Here is a 17,360-nt window from a genome sequence, read left to right as displayed (position 1 = left end):
AAGAAGAGATGTTTAAAAAAAGCAGGAACTTGGCAGGAAGAAGATCAGTTATGTGGCTGAGTACAAAATTCACCTTGACGATTTATCCGTTTGCATGTTTAGCATTTGGATATCACAAGACAAACACATTAAACGGAGCTAAACACGCCGCTCGCGCCGACTTATTTGAACAAACAAAGATCAAGTCCTGGCGCAGTCACATTAAACACGGAGGGGGAATGGATCGCTCCAGTCACAATATCAACTAAGATTATCAAGGAAGTCACATCACAGAAGTTGATACAGCAGGAGAGGATTGAGTCAAATTTAGTGTGCACAGGTACAGTGTGTTTAAAAGATTTTGTATTTGTCGTTTTTTTTTTTTTTTTGCTGAATTCTCTGGAAGGAAAGATGGAAAGAAGAACGTGCCCAGTGGAGGAGAGGTGAAGAAATGCTGAGCCACTCCATTCGTGCCACTGGTTTATCAGTGCTGATGTCAATACTCCCTATATGCATCTCCGTGAAGGTGTTTGCTGTTCACACTGTGCGAGGGGAGTCATGTGAGGCTACCTTACATACAGTGCACTTTACAGCCACAGATCATGAAAAATGGATCTTGGCACAGCTATACATTTTTCATTAAACAGATAGCATATTTAAAGTGGAGTAAATAAGAAATGTTATTCCTATTCCCAGTCCTGGGGAAATCGTGAATCTCTAATAATGAATTACACATTTGAGGGAGGGCAATAATTTGATTTGCTATTAATTATGACTGATTACAATTAAAAAGGTTGTTTCAATTGGCCTGTTAGGAGGAGAACGCTGGGGCTTATTGAGGGAATTCAACACATTAGCCTGAAAAGGGGGGAAGAGAAACTTTCTCAATATTCAAGCCTTTTAAAGGGGAGTTTTGTTTTTAATATACATATTTCTTGGGAAACATTAAAGGTTAGCAGATCCAAAGGGAGGCTCTGCACTACTTTGACTTTTGCCTGTTTATTTTGAGTTTTTGGAGTCTGGAATTATTTTATAATATAATATAAGATGAGTGGTCTGGGATCTTTAACAACAAACTTTGAGGTTAAAAAAAAACGCTGGGAGAGCGCCCAAAAAATTATCTTTAGGTTAAAATAATTAAAAGCTCCTTCTACATGCGATAACAGGAATAAATAAAGAATTTACATTTGCATTTATTTTATACTGAAATCCTAAACAAAATAAAAAGACAATACTGTACTGCATCGTGTCTTCTATTTATATTACACCACTAGTAAACGCACTCAAAGAAACGTGTCATATAATAAACACACCCAAGATAAAACTACGCTGTTAAAAAAAAAACACAAAAAAAGATCTACAATCTTACACAGATTTCTCCTTGTAATTTTAGAAGCACCTCAAAAATAGTTCCTGCCTCATTTGTTTTTTTGATTTATCCCAATTATAAAATACATCTATGACAGCTCAGAGTTGTATTGCAAATAAAAAAGTTGAATATGCCCATATCGGTAACGTGGGAAGTAAACAAGTTTATCTTCTGTTTTTCTCGAGAGCTCGTACCCTTGGAAATGTCGGCAGTAACAAGACGCACTTTGGAGTGGAATCTGTCTTTTCTAACTTAAGTAACAGCTCCCCACTAGGAATGCATTATTGAACAGGCCAAAGTTTAAAACTACACGGTGAATGTGGTTATTTGGGGCTTGAACAAACCCAGCAGATCCTGCGATCCCTCACCCCGGCTCTGCCATCAGTCAATGGATACCAAACAAAACTTGTTCTAGCTCATCTGTGCCGCCTGAGTGACTGCAAGTCCTCGAGGAGGATTTGTTAAAACTATATGAGGGGCATGTTGAGCCGTCTCTCGTTTCTTCCTGCTTAGCTTTATTTTTTCTTTGGCAGCCATTCTTCAGTGATGCTCGCGTCGTTCAAGAGACACAGAGCAGCAAATACCGAATATTGTAAATCTCGTAATTACTCCTGCACGAGCGCCTTTCCCTGTGTTTTTGTGATGCCAGCCAGTATTCAAAATTGCACTGCTGCAATTTTTCTGTTATGATAATCAGCATTTTTTCTTCTTTTTTTTCAAACAAAAGATTTTTTTTTTTTTTTATCCAATACGGAATTCGATACAAGTGGTAATCTGCTTCCTTTGTAGCCTCTAAAATCTGGTCCATGCCGGCTCAAACCGGCACAATCTCTTGTGGCCAAACCTTCTGCTGCGACTGAAATCGAAACTATTCCGTATAGTGTTCGTGTGTGAAAAATGTGTGTGCATTCCCTGCTTTGTGTGTGGCGGTGTGTGTGTGTGTGTGTGTGCCATCGAAGTGTTTGTGCGTGTACTGCATGCAGAGGAAACAGAAAGGGGGAAAAAATGTGCAATGGCAGCCTACCACATTATTACAAGTTGATAGTGCCAATTCAGTCTCTGTCCGTGCACAGATAACGAATAAATGCCGAACTCTATTAAATCGTCCTTTAGCCATTATCGCGGGGCCAACACGCCATTTTCAGAACTTATGACGGTTCCCTATTTACTTAGCTATAAATCCTTGCCATGTAACCAACAGATTTGTGACTGGTAATGATCTGCTCAGCCAGGGCTATATGAAATGATCCTGACCTCTTTCAGATCGTCAGGAATTAAATTGACCGATTTGCCCCGGCCCCCACCATCTTTTCCCCTTTCCTATCACCGTGGTCTCGTTAGATAAAAAAAACAAACTGAAGTTCCGAGTACTCCACTCACAGCAAGACCAAGACGGGTATTATCTCCACAAGTTTTAAAATGAAAATGAGGTAAATACGGCACCTTGGGAAAAAAGGGGGGGGGAATATATATCATCTATTTACTTTGCTTTTGCCCCCAGCATGAACTCTTTCTGTGCATGTGTGTGTTTGTGTTTTAGAAATAAAATTATAATGTTCAAGTTTCATACTCTTATTGCTGTGTTCCCATGTAGATGATTTATGGTACACATCTTGAACATATTTAAGTATTTTGGTATGTATGTAATCATTCAGCAAAACAAACAAAAATATAATAAAATAAAATGTGTCACTCACTATAGCTTTAATATTTTGGGTGTACTGCAGAACCTTAAATCACAAAGAGAAATACGTTTTTAATGTTACTATAATTTATATCTCCTATGATGTACAATAGCATTATGTAACCATTTAATTTGGGGTTTTATTAGTATTATTTTACACTTCATTATTTGCATTATTATGTTGATATATATATAGAATCAAAATAAAGCTGTGGATAAATTCTGAGAAGCAGATTTCAAATTTAACTACCAGTAATTTCCCTTTCGTGTGTAGGAATGTATTTAATAATTCGATTTTCATGGAATACAATCATATTATAAAATATATATATATATATACAAAGTATATGGAATAAATTCAATAATTATTGTAAATGATTCATTTTAAAAACAATAGGTACAACAATATAACAGTGAATTCCATATTGTATAATAGTGTATTTGCATTGAGTATTTTCATTGCACAAATATGGGTTTATTGTTCAAAACATTTCCTTTGTGATAAATATTACTTTTAAATATTTTGGGGATGATTTTTTAATGAATAAGGAAATAAGATTTGACAAGAAAATGAAAAGATTTGTAAATGTGATACTTTCTTAACCAGATTTCCCTTTGACAATATTTTGATAGAAGCCATCAGTGTCTCAGACCTGACATTTCTGACAGCAACTCTCCTTCCAACTTCTGCATGAAATGTCAGAGTCACTTTTGTGTCTCGATAATTTGCCAGGAATATGCATATCAATTACACATCCTGGCTTGAGATACATATGTTTCTAAGATGTGCAGTTCATGGGTCGTCATTGAAATGGTAATCGTGAAACGTTCAAAAAAAAATAACAGACAACTTTATTTAGCTTTGCTTTGCTGAGAATCATCTAAATATACTCACATAAAGCACCGTGGGACTAAATGTGCAAATATGCATTGAGTATTTATCTTTGTCTTTTCTTTTGTGAGTGTGCAGGTTTGCAGACGCAAAGTGTTTATCTGCATGTGAGAGTTCGGATTATGAGTGCCTTGAGACACAGTAACCCCTGCAAGTTGACAGCTGATTCTGAAGGCAATATATAATTAGTCAAAAGAAGTTTGGTCATAGTTGAGAGTGGCTGCGCATGAGTGGCAGCTGTGTAGGTGAGGATTTGTATGTCTTAAATGTCACAATGCTGTTTTCTGAATCCGTTGATGTACCACTGTTCTGATGCAGCTCTACATTTATTCAAAACATCTTTGGTTTAAAGGAACACGTGGCATATTTTGGCCAATTAAGATCACATTTCATGATTTTTAAATGTTCTTCTTCCTCGTTGCCACTTAAGCAAGTGATGAGAATGAATCTTGTTTTTTTTCCCCAGACATTGCTGACAATGAATGGAATCTGCTAATGTGGTCTTTATCTGTGTTTGTATTCCTCGAATTCAACAGGCTGAGCCGATATTCAAACAAAATGACGCTCACCATCTTTGAACAATAAATCAATTGTGAATGTTGACAGATAATAGATTTGAATGCCTAAGATGTCAATATACGATTTAGGATTTTAAATCAACATCTACAATTCTTTAATAAATAATATTTAGGGTTTAAATTATAATTTGAAGCAGCAAAATATATCTGCTGCTTTTATTATGTCACTTGTGAAACGTATGAGAACCGGTGTCCTTATTCTTTTTGAGTATCTGCATTGTGCCGGTTCACCACCCGCGGAGTTTCATGAAAGACGACAGAACATTTAAATTTTGCGTGCATGTGTGTGTGCGTACATTTGTGGAGGATGGAGGATCTATTATAGGCCTAAGTCCACAGCCGGCTGGAAAACAGCTGTGGGGTAGTTTGAGTGGAGAGCCCGGGGTTTCTGGAATTAAATTTGTACGAGATCGAGCGTTTGTGTTTCGGTGTGTGTGTCTCGGTCACAATCTGGGCTGCCACACTGGTCCCATTCCCTGAGCCCACTCACTGGCGGTCCAGCTTTGCATTAAACAGTGTTCCTTCCGCATGACTTGGTGACAATGCTGTGGTCTCAGCCCTCGATGGCCCCTACGAGGGGCCCACCTCCTCACCCTGGGGGCCAGTCAGCCACCCACACTGGTGTCGACTGGGGCCCCTGATTAGCACCTCACCTGGTTCTCGGAGGAGCCGGCGTCGTCCCCCAGGAGATCGTGGCGCACCTCATCACTGTAGGCAATGCGTGACCTTTTCTGCAGAGGGAGGAGGACGAGGAAGGACAAAAAGAAGAAGAGAGAGGAGAAACAGAGGAGAGAAAAAAAGAGAAAAACAAGTGGGGGAAATATGGTTTAGTACGGTTGTTGATGCAAAAACACAACCGGCATTCCTTAAGCACGAGAGCCCCCTAATGGAACTTGGTGACAAACTGAGTCATACACATGCAGTGTGGTCTGTGTGTGTGTGAGCTAGTGTGAGTGTGTGAGTGTGTATGTGTGAACCCTTAAAATACAAGTACTGACAACAAGCACGTCTAGGTTTGTGCCCATGCCTTCGTATCTTCTTCCGAGGTGATCTACTGTACCTGATGCACTTGTGCCACAGAAGTGGTGGCAAAAAGCCCCCCCTCCACCCCCTCCACCCCGCCACCCTGCCCACTTAAACAAATACAAGTCGAGGGATGAAGAACCTCATCTGGTGTGCACGGGGAGGCTGAGGAACAGGGGGGACAGGGGAGAGGGCCAGGGAGATGTATTATGAGGAAGTATCACTTGTCAGCGCTAAATCTTTTCTGGGGGCTGTCACTGCTGTCATCCCAGTGCAGTGGCAGGCTCTGTGATAACACCAATGCTGAGACTCAGACAGGGAATAATTCATCACCCATTGGCGGCCCATCAGATTTGGGGTTGCCTCTCCTCTCTTTCTCACACACACACACATATATATATATATACACACAAACTCTCTCTCTCACTTTCTCTGTCTCGAGATAGGCTCGAATAAGAGGGAATGCCATGTCCAAAAAGAAAAAAAAAACACCCCAAAAGACAAACACGCAGACACACACTTTTCATACACACTTCAGAGTATGCCACCTCCGATTGTGGAAGAGTGGGCTGCCACTGTACCGCTTGTTTACAGGCGCCCGACCCATGGAAAAACAGCCTCTTGGCATGCCCTCTAAACTAAATACACACCAGCAGCAGACACAGAAAGTGTTTACTAAGCCTCCTTCGCTTTCTCTCCCTGCCTTGACAGGGTGTCTAGGTGGGCTGCAGGAGGTGGGCAAAAATCAAAGACAAACACCTGCATAGGAATGAAAATATCACATTTTTCTCAACACAAAATTGTTTCTATTTTTTCATATTTACTTCTCGACTCTTAATAAATAAAACAAACACATGGAATCAGTGAAGCAACACCAATTACCTGGTAGAGGACTTTTTTCCCCTTAAAATACAGTATCCTTCCACCCCCCTATCTTTCTATTATCACTAAAAGTTTGAAGAAGCTATTGCATGAGGTGCTTTGATGCTTCCTTCCAAACCAAACTTGAAAAAGCCAATTCCAACCTCAAGAGAGATGATATCAAGTTCCTCGATTGAAACAACTTTGGAGCCAATCACAATTGAGCGTGTGGATTTTTTTTATTTGTCTCTCCTCATAATCTGAGTGGAAAGTCATGGCTGATGTGATTTGGGTGTTATTATCGTGATGGTGAGGGCCACAGTTCTCTGGAGTAATTACTGACTAGACGGAGGGCCTGATTGACCCAGACCACAAAACCCATTAGATAAAGAGTGCACCCACACAATGCTCAACCACAGGGACCTAAGCTCACCACAGAACGCCCACTGTGTGTAAAAGAGAGAATCCGCAGCACAGACCCAAATAAAACACAACATCGCCCCCCCACAACACACACATCACACATCACACAAAGGCAGTGTGTCAAAATGTTCGAGATGTTTTTACAACTGCTGTGTGTTAGTGTCATTCAACGCTGGACTCAATTATTTAAGTTATTTGATTCTGATTTGATATTTTGAATCAGCTCATAATTAAAATTAAAAAAAAAGATATGGTGACCTGTGAAGATATAAATGTATGTAATATATAATTTCACCTTTTTCTGTGTTCTGACATTCATCTTTAAATAAAACGTCCAAAGTATATTATAAATCATTTAAAAAAAAATTATCACATTTAGTCATTCTAAGGTTTAAATGTTTAAATTCTACTGTCAGCATTTCTTTAGAGCACCATCCTCTGCACATGAGTAAATCAGTGGTCACTGTGCTGCTGACAGAACATTAAAAGGAATTTCATATTTGAGTAAAACCGGAAAGACAATAAGCATCAGTCTGAAGACAACATGTTCACAATCACGAGGCACACACTTATTTTTTTTGTTTGCCAAGAGAACACCCACATATTTCATTTAAGTCAAGTTGCATCTTAAAGAGCTGCAGTGCAACTTAGGGGGGGAAACGACTGGAGCAGTAATTGAAACGAGGAAGCCTGGGAGAAGCACTGATTCGAATGTTAAGGCTCACGCCGCCTTCAAACCCTACGCAGGTTTTTTCTTTTTTAGGTTTTCTAAATAGCTGTTTGTTACAGATGAATGTATGAGGCGTAGCTGCAACGAGAACAGAGCAGATAACAAAGAACGCATAAAGAACGGAAAATGTCACTGAAATGAAAGTGTTGCCGCTTCTTCCCCCGTACAGTACACACTCCGGTTTCCGGATTTCCCCTCTGGAAAACAACAGATTCCTGAATGATTACTGCCTTCCCACTTGATAAAGAACATAAACATCTGTGACTACCTTCACTATTGACTGCTTAATACAGTGACAGCTTTTGATTGTAAGTTAGGATGTCAAGGATAAAAATGGTTCAGTGCCAAAAGGATCATTCTTGAGGTCAGGAACGCAGATGTCAGATGCTCCATATCAAATTATATATCGAAGAAAATGCACTGAATCTGCTTCATTCCTTGCACCACGTGGAGATTGAGCTCCGCATCTTAACAGGAAACCAGCTAATCAGGCTTTGTAATATTAAAAAAAGAATGAGCGCTTTTAGAAGATACCTTATTTCTCAGAAGAGACAAAAAAAAGAAAAAGAGGTTTTTTTTTAATCCCTTTTGAAAGGTCTGTCTTTTGTCACTTTTCTAATCTTGGGTGAGAATTTGCTTCTATTCCCGGAAGCACGCGTGAGAAGTACAAAGGTACATCTTAACTTTATGCAAAGTGGCCTGCCTTTAAAACTCACACGCATGCCGTCAAACGCGGCGATGGAGGAGCTGGGGTCCTGTCAAAAACACACGTTTTACCTCTGTTGACATGGACAGCAGAGAGAAAAAACAAATCCTCTTTACCCATCAAAATGTAATTACATATGCATGCATAACAATTCATATCAGATATGCTAATCAGTTTGGCATAATCCTCCGAACAGCAAATGATATTTATTTAATTAGAGCAGATATATGGATATGTCCTTTTGTGTGCAATTTCTCTCTGGAATGGCTATGTAAGGATATATACTTTCTAAATATACATGATATTTGTTTTCAAGTTCATCCATTGTCCCGAATAAAATAAAATAAATCTTGGAGAAATCCACTTACAGAAAATTTGTAAATATTTTAAAACACTAAAAAAAAAAATTGTGTATCAAATAAAATGGAATCCATATTGCTCTGCTCCTTTTTGCCCGGTGCAACGAGTGACACAAGGACCAAAGCAAATAATTGTGGCGCCTGGAAAGCGGAGAAATGTAAACAGTTCATTAGATGGGAAATAAAAAGCAGAAAAATACCCAGGGGCCGAGTGTAATGAGGAGCCCTGAAGTTCCTCTGCAGTCACATTTTCCCTCCACTTTCCCAAGCTTTCCTCTCTCGCCCTGCGTACTCGGCTGGTGGCATCGCGTGGAGAGTAATTAACTATATTCAATTTACAACTCCACGTTCCATTACAGTTTTTTTCACCAGTAGGAGAGCAGCTGGGCACATCCAGAGTCAGACTTAATAACTCTTATGTTCAGCTCCATGTGCTTGCCTGAAACAACCTTTTTATTTTATTTTATTTCTGTTTAAAACTGTCAGCAGCCTTGTGAAAGCAGAGAAATACCAAAGCCCACGGCAGTGAAATGACAATAAAGTGGGTTAATAAAATGTCTCAGAGTTCACAAGAATGTGAGCTAAACTCAAAGGTTATCTATATCACTTCCTTTCCCCCTCCTGCTGAGATATTTTCCCAGGTGATGCGTGGACCAGTGCCAGCAGGTCCCACTCTGGTTCCCCGAGTGGGGGCAGAGGTGGACTGATGCGGCATGGCGTTAAAGGGAAGCTGAGACCTTTAAGCCGGCACAAGTATCACAACAGCATCTTAAATAATGCAGCCGTGCTTAGCAGGGGTCTAACGTGCACACGGCCGCACACACGCAGCTGACACAAAGGAAAACACACAAACTGTTGTCTGGCTTTTTCTTCTCTTTAACACAAACAAATGAGAAGAGGTTGTTCAATTAAGTAAGTGCCCTTTTTTTTTTAAATGCATTTGATATATTATCAGACAAAGAAAAGCAGCCACAATTGGGATTGTCACAGGAGGGTGTCATTTGTGCCTTTGTTTCCCTCTGGTCTTTGGTGCAATCGAATCCTCCACTTCTGTCTGTGTGTGTGTGTGTTTGTGTGAGAGCAAACGTGTGCACAAGGGTTACTGTATGTACGGCGGAGCTTCTACGAGCCTTTGCATCCCGGGGAAGCCTCCTTTAGAGAACGTACGCGCGCGACATATGTGAACGGTAGCCTGGTGTGTGTTCTTTCCCCTAATAAAAGTGCAGCCGTGGTACAGAAGCTGGAGCCTCAGATAACAGCATGGGGCCTCTCATTAGCTCACAGGTTGATGCTTTGGTGGCTTCTACGCAAGCAGCATTGTGTTTCGCTTCCATGGAAAAACCTGAAGCGGTCTCGCCGAAGCGGTTGAGAAAAAGCACAAATAGAAAGGGTAAAAGATCAACCAGGGGGAGGTAGTAAACAACCCCAAACAGGTATGAGGTGAGAAGTGGGTGATGGTTTATCAAAATGCATGATCAGGAACAACTGCGGGGGGGAAAAACGTCTTAATTCAATAGAAAACGTAAATCGTAAATCCAATTTTAACACTGAATCACTGAAGCTGTACATTTATAAATATTAGACGACAAGTAAACATATTTTTATCTCTGGGGGGAAAATACCTACGGTGGTTTTCTGGGAGAAGGGTAACACTTTTCTGATAGTGGGCCTTTCATGCTGGTAGCTCTGTGATAGCGGTGGTGTATTTCCCTGTCAAAGTCATTTCTATTGCTAAGTACAGCCAAGATCAGTCAATAAGCCTAACGACTGTACCCACATCGTGAGAGGCCAGGAGACATGAGGCAAGAAAAAGGGGGGGGGGGGGGGGGGTAAGTGAACTCCAAACAAAAGAGCAAATTCGAGGAGGGCTTTGATTGAAGAAGCACCGTATACTTTTTGAAGGCCAAGGGATCATCTCTCAGTGGTTATTTCTTTAAGGCATGAGGGCCCGATTAAACCCAATATTAAAATATGGAGGCTCTTCTAATGAAAAATCAAAGGCCCTGTATCCCCTACCACACCCCCATCCTTCTCTCATTTTCTGTCAGGTTTTCTCCCCTGGCCCACGGTGGTGCAGGAAGGGCCAGAAAGAAAGACGGAAAGGAAAGAAGGTATGAGAAAGAAAGAGAGAGGAGGGCAAGAGAGGGAAGAGGGAGAAAATGGGGAAAGAGGGAGGGTTATAGAGATGAGGGACCTAGGTGCTGGTGGTGCAAAACAGAGACAGACAGCAGTGGTTGGAGGAGTAAATCAATAGAGCAGAGCCGTCGGGGAGGCGGGCAGCCAGGGCAAGGAGAGAGTAGAGGAGAGGGGGAACCAGCACAGGGGCCCGGCTCCGATCACAACGCTGGCTTCTGGCATGCAGTGGGGAATAAAGTGGGCCTCCCCGGGTCAGCACCAGAGAAAAAGGTGAGATTAGAGGAAAGTGGAGGAGGGATTTTCACAGAGTGAAGATAGGAGGGGTGGGTGTTGGAGGATGACGAGGAGTGAGTGTGTGTGGAGGGTTGGTGGTGGTAGGAAGGGGGGGGCGGCGTAGCAGGATACCTGGCAAGCCAGGGACCAACCGGCCCATTAGCCTGTGGCTACCTACATATGGTTCACTGAACCCTCTGCTGAGAAGAGCTCCTCTCCTATCAGTCTTCCCATCCTTTTTAAAGAAAGAAATACCTTCACTTTTAACCCTTTCTCTGCTTTGGAAAGAGGCTCACTCCTGACCTCGATTTATGATTCATTTCTGTTTGATGTCTATTCTTGGAGTGTTATCTAAAATTGAAAAATGTAATAAAAAATAAAAAAAAACTAGACACAAAGGGAGAGAAGTCGGGCCTGCTGAGCATGTGCGTGCACGCACCCATCAGTGGACATGCACGTAGAAGACTATCTTCTTCAGTGCTTTGCCTTTTCTTGTAATGTGACCATTGTGGGTGCTGAATAGCTCGCTCATTAGCATAAGAATACAGCAGCACACACAGGGACTTAGCCAGATCATTATCTCTATATATTTATGTATACTTTGTTATTTCACTAGCCAGAACACATTCAAATGCTGATGAGGCCAGTCAGGCCCCTTTCCAAAGCCCTTCCAACATGTGCCCTCCTGAACTTCCCAATACACTCACTCGTTTCCTGGGAGTCTGCAGGTTTTGTACAGGAATTTACAACAGTCACGTAAGAATTATAAGAAATAGCAGTAATAGTTATGAGGGGTTTCAAAATTATATGAGAAATACCCAACAGAGGAGCTGCTCGCACCTCTTTAGCGGTTTCAAATGACAGATAAGAAAGTTAACACAAAAGATTAATGTTAAACCTCAGAATAAACAGCAGAGTTTATTACCGCTCAATAATAATTTGCTGATCATTCTTTAAAAGCTAAATTGAATACTATACAAATAAATTAATCTAATCAGCGATTCCACAATTTGATTGATTTTTCTTAAATAGGCAACATATTTTTCCTAGCAGGATTTCTTGGCCATATGATAGTAGAGAATTTGCGAATGTGTTGAGTGAAACACATCATTTCTGAGTAAAAACACACAAAGACAATAATGCACAAAAAAGCTTGACAATGCAGAACAAACAAATGCTCTGTGGTGATGAGGGGAACCAAACTAAAGAGTTTAGTCTCACTGCAGGAGTAGGCTGAGGATCTAATGGTGGCCAACCTCTGGGATAATTGAAAAAAAAAAAATCCCTAATTCATCTTCTACAATGTAATTCTGATCAAGGCCACAGCCAGATTCCACTGCAGGCTTCAAAAACGCAGAGAAAAGGCAAAATCGTCGGTCGCTGAGAGAAAAGACACTTTCCCTTTCTTTCTGGCACGCTCGCTCATTAGAAGCACTTAGGATCAGAGAAAGAAACTAAGTTTAATTGTGTGTCTGCATGCGAGCGCATGTTTTTGTGAAGGCGGTGCAAACAGGGGTTACAACATGTGTAAACACCGAGATTTAACCATTAAGCAACGCCCGTTAAGATGCAGTGTAAAGAGTTCTCCCTCTGTTCTCGGAGACTTTCTTATTAAAAAAGCAAACGCTGCAGCCGAAAATACAGACGAAGAAAAACACAGACCCCATGATTCATGATATATTTCATAAATACTTCATGAATCCCCCTCACCATATTTAAGCCAGTCTGGCAAAAAAAAAAAAAATTGTCACCTATTCTAGTACCCGCTTGTCAGCACATCACTGGGGAGTGGGTGTCACATGTCACTTCTGGTTTACACCACTGTGTGGGACAGGCTCGGTGCAAGGAAATCGGGGGGGTAGGACAGAAAGATGAACAGAAGGAAAAGTGATGGGGAGGTGGAAAGGGGAGTGAAAGGGAGGGAGGGTGTGGGGGGGGAGGTGGGTGTTATCATATCATCGCCCCGTGTCTTTATATTTTTTCCCCCTTATTATCTTTGGCCCCCACTCGCTCCAGTCACTCAATCACACAAGCCCCGAGGACAGCGAGGGGACCTGGGAGGGCCTTCGCTTCGTGGCAGACTCAGCCAGACAAGCGTCTGAAAGCCATACTGATCGCTGTCAGTGTGTGTGGAAGTACAGCGACTTCGGAAGGGGCCAGGAGAGATAAGCGAGAGAGGAAACGATTGCGTGGAAGGATAACGGCCAAATTTGCACACAAACACCCCCACGATAAAAAAAACCTGCGCTCCAGGCATAATGCAGATACCCCATCCATACAGACAAGTGTTAACATAAAGAGACGGAGAGGGAGCAGAGGGTTGATCCGCGCACAAATCATAGGCTACGTGATTTGTACGAGTCGACCGCTGATAGGAAGTCATCACGTTAATGACAAAGGGGTGACGGACCTGAAAGTCTGTCTGGGACACTCATCTTAGCCCTCATTATATCATGTAGGGAGATATTTTCCTTTGTTATCATTTTTCCACTAAGTTTAAATTCAGGTTTTGTAAAAGTTAGGGTAACATCATTGACTTGCTGCCTTTGCACCATGGTTTTAGTTTCTCGGGGAATAACTTGAAAATCCTTTAAACTGTTGGGTTGAATACGCACAACTAACTTACCTACTTACTAAAAAATAAGGTTGAAAGGATTTACAGACACTCCCATCAATGCTTAACTCCCATATTATCTGTGTGACACCAATGCTCATCAGCACATTTATATCCATACATTTCAGCGCAGCTATTCAGTAATTATTGTCCCCTATATCTGTTAAACATTGTCAATACCATTGCACATGCGATATTCTGGTTTTTGTTTATTTTTCTTCTCGACAATCGAACATGAACATGGCACTTCTTCTACAAAACAATTTCATTTGTCCTTCTTGTGAACTGTCCTTCAACCCAGATTTGACCCACCGCCGCCTTTACACCATCAAAACCATAGAAAAATGGTTCCAACGTTAGTGACAAAAGGCTAATCCTAGAACGAATCCCATCTTAGTGTCCACAAAGGAGACATGGAAAAGCCTCCAACGCCCGAAGAATCCACAAAGGGCTTGAGGAAGACATACTATGCACAACAACTTTCAAATGAAAGATGCGATTCATAAGTAGCGAGGAAGATCTGTTTGTTTACATCTTAAATCTGCACTCGGCTTAGAGGAAAAATAGCAGAAAATAAAAAATCCCTGACCGATTGAGCGACTTCTTTTATGACTTTTTATCAGAGATTAGACTTTGGTGTCATTGATGGGTTGTTAACCAACAAACCATGAATAGAGTCAATCTGCCTTTACACTGCTGTGTTAAATAAGAACAAGTAAGCCAAGTCAACCTAAGGCGATTTAAAGAGTCTAACATCCGACTAATGTTGGTCTGTCATGTTGTTGCTTGCAGGAGTCACTGTAATGAGGACAAGGGCCAAACAACCAGAACCCTTCAAGATGGATTACAACAAGGCAAATTCATAATCACTTCTACAGTGCGGAAGCACAGTGGTCCGAAAATCTCCCATCAAAACCTTTAACGTCAACATAATTATCAGTGTTTTTTAATGACATTTATTAGCTTCTTCAGGCAAATAAACAACTTTCTCATACATGACTTTGCAAACTCTTATCTGTCTTTTTAGATTGTTGAATGAGCCAAAAATAATGAGTATATGACCTTTTTGTCTGCTAAAAGTTGGAGAGTCCCCACAACCTTGAATCGTCCATGACCACTAATTAAAAAAAGATTCCACATAAAAACTCACAACACTCATGCAGGGAACTGAAGAGCCTCATCTTCCACTGTTCGGCTCGGGTTTATTTGGGTGGCACTCTACAAAATCATAACAAGATGGTATACTTTGAGTTAGGAGGAAAAAAAAAAAATCACAGTTCAATCACAGAACTTTGACCTGGAGCTGAAAGCATTCGCATGGACACGATACCCTTTTCTTTATACTGCGTTTCCAAAACACCAAAAAATGTTAATTCATTGCCAATGATGAACACATTACGCTTGACCCTCAGATGCGGAGGCAACAAATAGCTCCGGGGTTTGGAAACAGACAAAAGTAGCTTGAGGAAAAGTTCTTAGAATATCCGTACTGGTAACTCAAACGTGCAGCCCGAGCTGGGTATATAAAGTCAAGAGTCATCTACTGCTTATCCAACAGTAAGTCAGTTTATTCTGATTGGGGACAAAATAAAAATCAGATTTGCATTGGTCTGCTTTAGTTAATTAATAAATAAACAAAGAAGAATGCTCCCAATTGATAAAAAATCCAATTTGATCACTATCCATTGACAGGTTTTGCTTGAAAAAGTCCAATTCATTAAATAGAGCACTCAATCTCTGCCAGGATTGGAAACTACATCTCCAGAAGGTCACTTGATAAGCACTTATGAAACTCATATATCAAGGTTAAAAGAAAATGAATGAAATCAGCACCAATGGCCTTTTCATTCCTTTCACCTCAGTGTACCTGGCAAATAAATTGTTCAATATTTCAAGGCTGGCTGAGTCTTTGGAAATGCATTAATTATCTCTCTGGGCAGAGAGTAGGAGGCATTGCATCCAAAAGGTTTTCTCTAAAAAGGAAGAGGCAGTCCTATGTGACCGTGATGGCAACTCCAAACAACACTTGACACACAATCAGAAATTACAAAAAGGGAGAGTTGTATCCCTGTGACAGTTGGCCTCGCGACTGAATATCAGAAAGCACAAGTGGGAGCATCTATAGTAATATCAATAATTAAATAAATGTAGATTGGAATGAAAGCCCATCATTATATCAATGCTAACTGAATAGGTCTATTTTGAAGTTAAGTGTACTTCAGGTGAATCAAAATTTGTCGCCATGACATATTTCACATCTTGTCGTAAATTGAATAATACAACCATATTTACAAATCTCATATAAAGACGGATTAATTACACCGTTATGTGTTTTCAAAAGGAGCAAAAAGGTAATGAATGACATCTTCATGGTCCTTGATGAAACTGTAATACAGCACATTACGACAAATTAACAAAACATTTCTTTTCAGTCAATATAAGAGTTGGTTTTAGGAAATGAATCCTTCTACATAGTACCGACAACAGTGGCTTCACAAATCCACATAACTGCCTTGACCATTAATGGCATGCATTCCCACATAATGACAGATAAATGTAAAGTATTCTACGATAAAACTTGTCAGAGCTTGATATTTCAGTTCCACAAATTAACATTGACCGGAGTCAAGGATCCTCAAACACAAAGAGTCTAACGTTTCGAGCTTGAGTGCTTTACAGCTACAGAACAGACAACAGAAAGTGAACTCACCTCACAAAACAAAAGATAACAATTTCATTCATATTTTGTTTTGCTTTCTTAATTAACTTTCTTTGGAAGAGACCAACTAAAGAAAATACACAATTCAGGAAAGCAGTATATGAGGCACTCTGTGTGAAATGGATTTTTAACCACAAGGACATTTTGGTAAAATTATTTCCAGTCTCAATTACACAGCATAAAGGATGAGGTCATGCAAAGCAATAAGTGGAAGGATTAATCATAGCGAGTCCACTCATACATTAGAAAGGCAAAGTAATTGGTAAATGTGCCCATATTGTCCTTGTCATGTACCTTAGGTCGAGCGAAATTCTTAGGGCAACACCGCCATCTGCTGCTAAAAGAGGTGAACTGCAACATCAACGAATAAGTAGGGGGGATACTGACCCTCGAAATTTAATGCAGCATACTTTGTATCATCTGAGTTCAAATTAAAAGTGCAGGCTTTAATACAGGCATAGGAAAATATAAAGTAGGTTTCAATTTCAGATAATTAGGACTCAAAACAACTCAAAACTGAGCTACTGTAGAGTAAATACACTAAAGCCTGGTATGTAACTTTCAGGCTTTCGACCAACCACAAAGTTATCTCAGCTCTGTTTTATCAATGACACAATGATATAAGGGCTGCAATTTAATTATCATTGTCCTTTTTAATTATTATCCTGATCATTCCCTTGTTGGTAAACTTTAATAAAAGTGAAAAGTTCTCCTTTACTGTCATAAGCTGAAGATGACCGAAGATTCTCCTGTTTTGGCCAAACAATATTTTTCAATTAATATCACACACGACTAATAGAAGCAGCAAATATTCACAAATGACCGATGGAACTATGAAAGGTTGACATTTGTTATTAAAAACTAAAAAACATTCAACTATCAAAATAGTTGCCAATATTCTTCTGTTGATCAGCTGAGGCATTTTCTGATTTAGTATTATAGTTCCGCGTAGATCAGATTTAACTGCAGGTTCACTGAAGACTGAAAACGTATTCATTCCCATCTACTGAACAT

General features: G+C 40.4%; 1 protein-coding gene across 4 annotated transcripts in view; it reads right to left on the bottom strand.

The window, feature by feature from the left end:
- vti1a (vesicle transport through interaction with t-SNAREs 1A) overlaps positions 1-17,360 on the bottom strand; it is a 98,776-nt gene that overhangs the window by 71,971 nt on the left and 9,445 nt on the right. For all 4 annotated transcript variants that reach the window (XM_062414241.1, XM_062414239.1, XM_062414242.1 and 1 more), the window contains exon 4: positions 5,156-5,233. In XM_062414241.1, the coding sequence (XP_062270225.1) occupies positions 5,156-5,233 (78 nt within the window). The remainder of the gene's footprint in view (positions 1-5,155; positions 5,234-17,360) is intronic.

The sequence above is a fragment of the Platichthys flesus genome, chromosome 20, assembly GCF_949316205.1.
Source record: "Platichthys flesus chromosome 20, fPlaFle2.1, whole genome shotgun sequence".
Classification (NCBI taxonomy): Eukaryota; Metazoa; Chordata; class Actinopteri; order Pleuronectiformes; family Pleuronectidae; genus Platichthys; species Platichthys flesus.
This window is presented reverse-complemented; position numbering and strand designations above follow the sequence as displayed.